General features: G+C 41.0%; 1 protein-coding gene across 1 annotated transcript; it reads left to right on the plus strand.

Moving 5' to 3' along the window:
• The first annotated feature begins 1,105 nt into the window (after positions 1 to 1,105).
• Positions 1,106 to 8,321, plus strand: LOC131471512 (double-strand-break repair protein rad21 homolog A-like). Its single transcript, XM_058648104.1, has 14 exons — positions 1,106 to 1,235; positions 2,500 to 2,690; positions 2,948 to 3,077; positions 3,595 to 3,694; positions 3,822 to 3,928; positions 4,095 to 4,292; positions 4,426 to 4,551; positions 4,751 to 4,876; positions 5,433 to 5,656; positions 6,124 to 6,277; positions 6,400 to 6,545; positions 6,708 to 6,890; positions 7,063 to 7,146; positions 7,369 to 8,321. Exons 2-14 carry the CDS (start codon positions 2,547 to 2,549, stop codon positions 7,558 to 7,560), a joined length of 1,914 nt encoding a protein of 637 aa, XP_058504087.1. The 5' UTR covers positions 1,106 to 1,235; positions 2,500 to 2,546; the 3' UTR covers positions 7,561 to 8,321.
• Positions 8,322 to 8,545: the final 224 nt, after the last annotated feature.

Raw genomic sequence — 8,545 nt, forward strand, 5'->3', positions numbered from 1 at the left:
AACAAACATGTAAAATCCCCCTCCACCCCCCAATTTATATCTGGTTATTGAATTATACTCAATTTAAGTTCATTTTATACAAATAAAAATCTATATACATTTGATTTAACATGTTTGTTCAATGCATATAACTGTGCTTCCTTTGTTATGTTGTGAAAACAATCCCCCCGCCCCCCCAGCAATGAAATGGTAAAAAAAAAAACTAAATAAAATGTAGGGAGTGGACACAGGGTGCTTTCTCTAGATTTTAAAGCTCAAGTAACACTGAGTGTGAGTCACTGCTGAGGGTTACTGTTTACACGTCCCCTGGCACTTCCATCACATATCTGTTGAGGGGGTCCCAAATCTGGTGAAAAATTTTGTTGGTGTTTTATTGTATAGGTCATTTTTTCTTTTTGTATTTTTTTACTCTCTTACTCTCCTTTGCTTGGTTATGCTGCTCACACACAAATTGATAGACATGGCAAAAACAAAAACCGGTACAGATGGTGATGGGAACTGAGAAAGCATACTTCTTCATAAAAATGATGTACTTCATTGAGCATTGATTACCTTCCAATGACTTGGATGCATAACAACAACAGAAATTATAATAAAAACGTGATCAACAACTGTGGTGACTATCTCCTCCTACACAGCCAATTTTAACAATTCATAAATGAAAAATGTTGGCTCATTCAGACATTTTCTGTAAGTTTTCCCAAAGAAGAAATGAAGTGGGTTGTGCAGGTCACAGACAAACAGGCAGGCTAGACTGTACACATGCACGCCAGTCATAAACTCTGTGAGACAGACAGACACATGGGGAAAACACTCAGCATCTCCAATTGCATTTCCCTGGGAAATATTCGTATTCTAGTGACTTTATAACTTAGTTTAAAATGATTAAATGAATTAATTATATCTTAGGGAAAATATTATAATATTTTTAAACTTCATCCTGTTGCCAGGTTGGATCCATCATGGTTTCCTGGCTCATGGTCTGATAAGTGCTCGGTAAGCTCTGTGCCACAGCGCCCCCTATCTCCACCCTGCGTGTACAGCAGACCGTCAGTCAGCAGACTCCTCCTCCGCCATTTTTGACTGTAAACATCCTGCCGATTTTAAAAGGACAGCGGTGAGCGGGAGGAAGGCGAGTGGCGCCATCTTGGCTCTTTTAATGAGTACAACAGGGGAGAATTCGCTGGGAGAAATAACATAATCATTGGAATTTCACTCTAAGCGGCGTACTGTGGGTAAGTGTGTCTGCAGCAGAGACATCGACGAGTTGTTTTGATGCGTTTGTGCGAGGCAGAAACCGGCATGCACGTCTGTGTTTATTTGCCGTGGCCTTCGCTGTACAGGGAGCCGTTAGCCTCTAGCTAGCAACACTGTTGTAGCTGGCAGATGGATAAAAGTATGAGCAGGTTTGAATGAGCGACTTCTACGTGTGTTGATTACTTTTCTTCTATTCCTCGGGGGACTGTACTTTCGTCCGACATTGCAGAAAAGCTGGAAGGTAACCTACGCCTGCCCCCAGACGCTAAGCTTACTGTATGACTGCTTCTTTTGTAGTTAGCTGGCGGCTAATTTAGTTGACCTACTTGATGGCGCCGACTATTTACTGGGATCGACCAAGCCTTTGGCGCGCGAATGCTCCCAGTTAGGTGAATTTAATAACGCGCATATTTTTGTTTTTTACATTTCTGATTCACGTGACGGTGCAAATAAAATTCCACGCTGTGGTGGGTGAGAGTTTGGAGTAAAGTGTCGGTTACCGTGGGCAGACATGTGCAATACCACTGTTTGCCTCCTTAATTAGGAAATAGGCGGAACTTGCATGAAGTCGGCGCTTGTTTTGATAACCGTAAAAACTATTTTTTTTTTAATGTAGTTTTCCCCGTTTGTATTTGACATGAGTGATTATTGGAAATCACTAAAAAAATAAACGTACCCACAGATCGAAGATGTGTTAGCAGGGAAGTTTTGATTCTAGCCTTAACGTTAGCTGTGTTTTAGCATGTAAGCATCCGACGTGACAAGATATGGTTTATTTCAGATACTGGAGAAGTAGCGGGCAAATGGCTATTTTAAATAGATGTTTTCAAAAATACTAATTAAAGCAGTCGGAGAGCGTAAACCTCCGACAAGGCCGCCCTTTTCCCCACAGTGTCAATCCACTCCTATCATGCAAGGCTGAACTTAAAAAAAATCTTGAATTCCAATCACCAGCTAAATGTAATTATTTTTTCTTTGCACCATAAGCTACAACTGTAGACAATTCCCCCCACATTTAGTTGTTTACGTTTTGAGTTCCACTCGCACACAGACACGCGCGGCCGAAAACAACCTCGTTGGCGGATGGTTACATTATTTAACAAGGAATAGTAAACAAAAACAGAATGTTTACAGATCTGAGTCTGTATCATTCTACGTAGACTTTGGTAAATTCACCCCATATCACCATGCATATTTTTGATATGAAATCTTTCCTTAAATTAGATTTTTTTTTTTCCACAGGTGAACCTTAAATCAGTGCAAGTGTGTGAAACAGGGGAACCAGGGCAATGTTCTACGCCCACTTTGTCCTCAGCAAACGTGGGCCGCTGGCCAAGATCTGGCTAGCGGCCCACTGGGACAAGAAGCTGACCAAGGCCCATGTGTTTGAATGCAACCTGGAGAGCAGTGTGGAGAGCATCATCTCACCCAAGGTAACATATTTGTAGTTTCTGCATTGATGTGGTCACGCAGCTGGCCGTGTTCACTTTAGTCTTCAGGCTTGTGTAAATTCTGTGTTTTTGCCCGTTTCCGTCCTTTTGTATCGTCATCAACCAATTGCTGATGGCTTTGTTCTTACCTGCTTATAGTACTCCATTGCTGGATTTCATGCATTGAAAACACAATTTTTGTACAGTTTGTACAGCCACTTTTCATGGTATTATGCATTTCATCTGCCTTTTTCCATTAGGTAAAGATGGCGTTGCGTACATCAGGCCATCTGCTCCTAGGAGTGGTGAGAATCTACCACAGGAAGGCCAAGTACCTGCTTGCAGACTGTAACGAAGCCTTCATCAAGATCAAGATGGCTTTTAGGCCAGGTACAAAGTAGTTACCTAAGGAACCACTTGAACATCCCCCTGACTTTGTGATCACTAGGGGTGGGCGGTGTGGGCAAAAAATAATATTTTTGACAATACCTATAATTTGTTGATATCCTTAAAACTTTTATTTTAATTGTCTGAATCAACACTTGTTTTACAATGTTTAAGGAAAACGACTCATTCTCTTTAGCATTCAAGCTAAAATGCAATGACTTAGAATTGAACTACACCTTAAAAACATTTGTCTCTGGGGTAAACATTCAGATGCTCTGCTTTAAAGGTACATTTCGCTGCATACAAGCACAAGCAACTAGTAAAACATTAGCATAACCATAGCTAAAATGTGTGCTAGTGTCTCAGACGATATTTGTCTTGGTGTCTTAGACGATATGTCTTGCCCATCCCTAGTGATCACTAATTTTACTTGGTACTGACTCGTTGTTGCTCTTTGAGGCATACAATCATGTAGTACATTTGTGTATTTTAACAATATTATGACTCTGTGTGGACACAGGTGTGGTGGATCTACCGGAGGAAAACAGAGAGGCTGCTTACAATGCCATCACCTTACCCGAGGAGTTCCATGACTTTGACCAGCCACTTCCTGATTTGGAGTGAGTTATTAACATGCTTGTTTCTGTGTGCAAAATACTTTTGGACAATACCTGAAAGAGAAATTGCTCTATATGATGAGATACCACCACCAAGTGTTGTTCAATCCTGTTATCTTTTTGTAAACAGTGACATAGATGTGGCCCAGCAATTCACCCTCAACCAGAGCCGAGTAGAAGAGATCACTATGAGAGAGGATGTTGGCAACCTCAGTCTCCTGCAGGACAATGACTTTGGTATAAACATATACAGTCATACTTCCCACTATAATATACAAATAAGTTGAATAAAATAATTTTGCATATCTATGCTGTTGTAGATTTGATTGTGTTATGAAAATATTATTCTTGGACATTAACTTGAAGGAATCCAGCTTGTTTAAAATAGCGATTTGCTTTTCAGCTGACTTTGGCATGGACGACCGAGAAATGATGCGTGATGCCAGCACATTTGAGGAGGATATGATGATTGGTACCGCAGCTTCTAACCTTTTGCTGGAGGCTGAGCCTGGTCCAGCTAATTTGCCTGACAAGTCCAACCATATGGAGTATGATGACTTTGGGGATGGCTCCATGGCCAACAGTGATGGGGGAATGTTGGGTGAGTAGTTTTAATATAATATCTCATCCATAATTTTGGACTGCTGTTGACATTGCTTTTTTTTTTTCAAAGGATAAATCATCATTAACTGGTAGTCACGTTATTCCACTTTGTATTTTTTCTTTCTCCTCAGTTGATAAGCTGCTGAGTTCTGAAGATGGAGGTGGTATTTTTGATGATCCTCCAGCTATCACAGAAAGTGTCATGATGCCTCCAGATCATGGAGATGATGAAGACGACTTTGACAACCTCCAGTCCCGTAAGAACAGCGGTTTCTTAAAGAATGTTGAACTAGAAATGTGTGGGGTTTTATTTTATACATTTTCTATTTTATCCCCTTTTGAATCTATAAAATGCAGTTACATGTGGAAAAACATTGCCACCTGGAAAACCTTTGTAGGGATAGCATTGTAAATGCACATTGTGATTTCTTGCCTGTTCTTGGTGTGTGTGTATAGCGGGTCCAGACAGCCCAGACTCTGGCCCAGCGGAGCCACTGCCAGCAATGGCTGATCAGACAGAACAGACTACTCTGGTTCACAATGAAGAGGAGGCCTTTGCCCTGGAGCCCATCGACATCACTGGTGAGACTTTTACATCCGAAGAGAGACAAAACGCTGGTTTTAATAAATACTTTCTTTGTATCTTTGCTTTTAATTCTTTGTGGGGTTTTAATAGTCTTTTTGAAACAATAATACTTTGTGCAGATAATAACCATGTCGTATTGTGCAAAATTGACGGTCGCAGTATTTAAAAGCAAATATCTATAGAGGTTTTTGTGGTAGAGAGCAGACAGTGGTTACCTTATTATTGGGTAATAACTGCTGATGATGATTTAACATTCTGTGCACATTGAACTTCGTACAGCTTTAAACTTTTTAATCAAATAAAACTTTTTGATTAGTATGACTTCTTAAAAAGAGTTCAGCTGAGCAAGAAACACTCATGGCTGTATAGTGGCACGACTAACTTAAGCAAGAAGCAAACAACCCGACTGCATTTAATTTGCATCTGTGAGTGAAGTCCTTTCTGGCAGGCAGATAAAATAATATGAGGCTCATTCTTTTTCATCTACACTTTACGTATGAGGCATAGTAATCGTAAAGCTGTCATTTAGTGCTTATATTTCCTTTCTTGCAGTGAAAGAGACGAAGGCAAAGCGCAAGAGGAAGCTGATTGTGGACAGTGTGAAGGAGCTGGACAGCAAGACCATCAGGGCTCAGCTGTCCGACTATTCCGACATTGTCACCACCCTGGATCTCGCCCCACCCACAAAGAAGCTTATGATGTGGAAAGAGACAGGAGGAGTGGAGAAGCTCTTTTCTCTGCCCGCTCAACCCCTGTGGAATGCTAGGCTTCTCAAGGTAACAAATGCTTGTTTTAAATATGCATGTATTATTGTGTGTTCACATATCCACTCATCTTTGAGAACATGCTGAGACTCTCCCTGAAATCTCTTAAAAGATAGACAGAATTTTAATGAAAGGCACACTGGATGTCTGACACTCCAAGCAGGTCAGACAGAAGGATGTTAAAAGTAAATGGAGAGGATTTTCATAATATTGTAGCTTTCATTGACATTCTGTTCAGGTTCTGAGATTTAAAATGAGAAGCAGACGGCGAAAGAAAGTGATTGGTTTTGTCTCTCGTTTCCACATTCTTTCGCAGCCACATTACATCCCCAGAATATGGAATGGAAAAACTTGTTGATGTATAATTTAGCAAGCTCTCCCTTTTTTCTTTTTTGACATCAGTCGTCACAAACACTCCTGTCGTCGTGATTGTATGTCTACTTCCCTCCAAGTTTAACTGTGGAAATTTGTGATGACAGATGTTCACACGCTGCCTGACACCTCTGGTGCCAGATGAGCTCAGGAAGAGGAGAAAGGGTGGAGAGGCAGACAGTCTGGATGAGTTCCTCAAGGAGCTGGAGAACCCAGAGGTTCCCAGAGAGGAGGTCATGAGTCAGCACAGAGATGTTATTGGTAAGTCATGCTGCTGGAGGAGATGAGAGTAGGTCATGTCGGAGTACAGTCAGAAATCTGAACTGAGACATGATCAATGAATAAGTCTGTGTTTGACATTCTTCACACAATCTCTCCCTCAGACCACACTATCATGGAGGAGCCTAGTATGCTGGCAGCCTCTGCAATGGAGGGCAGTAGGACGACCCTGGATGAGACAGCCATGCCTCCTCCTTCCACCCCCCGCGGGGTCAAGCGCAAGACCATCGACAAAGATGGCCCCATCCCTGTGAGTAATTTGATGTGGAGGTGTCAAAAATGTAGATGATTTGAAGACCTTCCATGGCTTCCATATTCTCAACAATTAAGAAAGAAATACAAAATGATCTCTAAATAACTGGAGTTGATTGCACAGCTCGGTCCTGACTTCCGACATCTTCCCCTCTTTCAGATGACTCCATTGGAGCAGCAGCAACAGGTGGCTGACCGTTCCATCTTGTCTCAGAGGTTAGAAATGCCCCAGGTGGATCTTCCCCCAGAGGAGACCAGCATCAACCTCACCCAGCTCGTCCCTGAGCTTGACCTCCTTAGTGAGAAGAGCAAAGACAAGAAGGACGACAGCGAAGAAGAAGAGGTGAGGGGAAACTTGTGCTTTTCTCTGGTACACTGACAATTTAGTTGGTGGTGGCAGTTGTGCAATCATTTAGTTTGAAAAGTGCCACAACAGAATTCACAATAGCAAGTTACAAGTCGGCTGTGTGAGTCTGGGACAGTTGATGCTGAGTACTGATGTTTGTGGTCATCAGGATGAAGACGGTCAGACTGGAGACCAGGATCAGGAGGAGAAGAGATGGAACAAGAGAACACAGCAGATGCTGCACGGTCTCCAGGTAAGAAAAATACGATGTTTATGATGTGATTGTGTAGTATACATTTTTCTATAGATGATGATGAATCAGAGAAGCATTATGTTGGGAACTACAGTTCCAGCTTCTTATCCATGTACTTTCCGCTTGTTTTAATGAAACTAAAGTATATAATTGAATGCTTGATCGATCATTCGGGTCATTGGAGAAGACATGGTTTGACACGTTGTACCTCTGTCTCCCTAGCGTGTCATGGCTAAGACTGGTGCAGAGTCAGTCAGTCTGCTGGACTTGTGCCGGAACAACAACAAGAAGCAGGCAGCAGCCAAGTTTTACAGTTTCCTTGTCCTCAAGAAGCAGCAAGCCATCGAGGTCACCCAATCTGAGCCCTATAGTGACATCGTCGCCACTGCCGGACCAAGGTTCCACCTTGTTTAGACATTGGAAGAACACTCTGCTTGCTACAATATACTTTTTAATTAATCGAGTTTTTTGCCTTTTTATTTTTTGTTTTCCTGTCAGCCCATTTTATTTCTAGGGAAGGGGGTGGGAGTAGTTGGGACCGGGTTGGAAACTTTTTTAAAAAAAGGATTTTACTATACTACAGATGGAATCACGCAGTATTCATTTGGGTCAAACGGAGTGAGGAAGAATGTTTAACAATTATATTTATAAAGCAATTTTTTTTTTTTTTAAGTCACTGATTTGCAACCTGTGCTTCATTATGGTTTGTAAGTTAAAATTTCATTGTCTGCTCATTCCATAGTTTTCAAAAGTTTTATACTATTGCTCCTCTCACGCCGGAAAGATTTCAGATACAGAGCTCTGTATTTTCAAATCAAATCCATCATTGACTCGTACCATGTTCTGGAAAGGTACTGTTTGACTGCTCCAAAGTGTAACCACTTCCACCTTGTCCTTGTTGCACTTGTTCTTTCATGATAAACAAAAAGTCACATTTGTCAAGTAGTAAATCTAACCTGGCATTGAGTTTCATATCTCGGATGTATAAATCAGGCAGTTTAACAATTATGTTCTTTTTTTTGTACCTTTATACATTTATGCTTATTCACATTTTTGCATTATGTAACTAGGTAATGTACTTGTTACAGTTGCGTTCGGTATCTCGCCTTTTTAGTCTTCTGGTAACTTCTAGTTGTGATACATCTGTAAAGATTTCAAATAAACTGTTTTAAGTACTTGGTAAAAACACTGATTTTTTATTTTTTTTTGTCATAAGTTTTAATAAGTACTATTAAGTAGTCATGTTCTCATTGTAGGACTGACAGACTTGCCGGTAATGTAAGAAAATACTTGTCATGCTGTTCGAGTGGTTCATTAATAGGAAAAATAAATTAAATGTATAATAAAGCTTCACAAGCAGTCCTTGTTTGACCAGGGTCACCCATCTCTCTACAGAACT

Source organism: Solea solea, chromosome 13 (assembly GCF_958295425.1).
Source record: "Solea solea chromosome 13, fSolSol10.1, whole genome shotgun sequence".
NCBI classification, from domain to species: Eukaryota; Metazoa; Chordata; class Actinopteri; order Pleuronectiformes; family Soleidae; genus Solea; species Solea solea.

What these genes read in the sequence shown, in the direction of transcription:
- LOC131471512 (XM_058648104.1), top strand. Translation starts at nt 2,547, where the DNA reads ATGTTCTACGCCCACTTTGTCCTCAGCAAACGTGGGCCGCTGGCCAAG. An exon ending in CAGCCACTTCCTGATTTGGA is followed by an intron (nt 3,695 to 3,821) that starts GTGAGTTATTAA and finishes TTTTGTAAACAG; the next exon opens with TGACATAGATGTGGCCCAGC. An exon ending in CCTGCAGGACAATGACTTTG is followed by an intron (nt 3,929 to 4,094) that starts GTATAAACATAT and finishes TTTGCTTTTCAG; the next exon opens with CTGACTTTGGCATGGACGAC.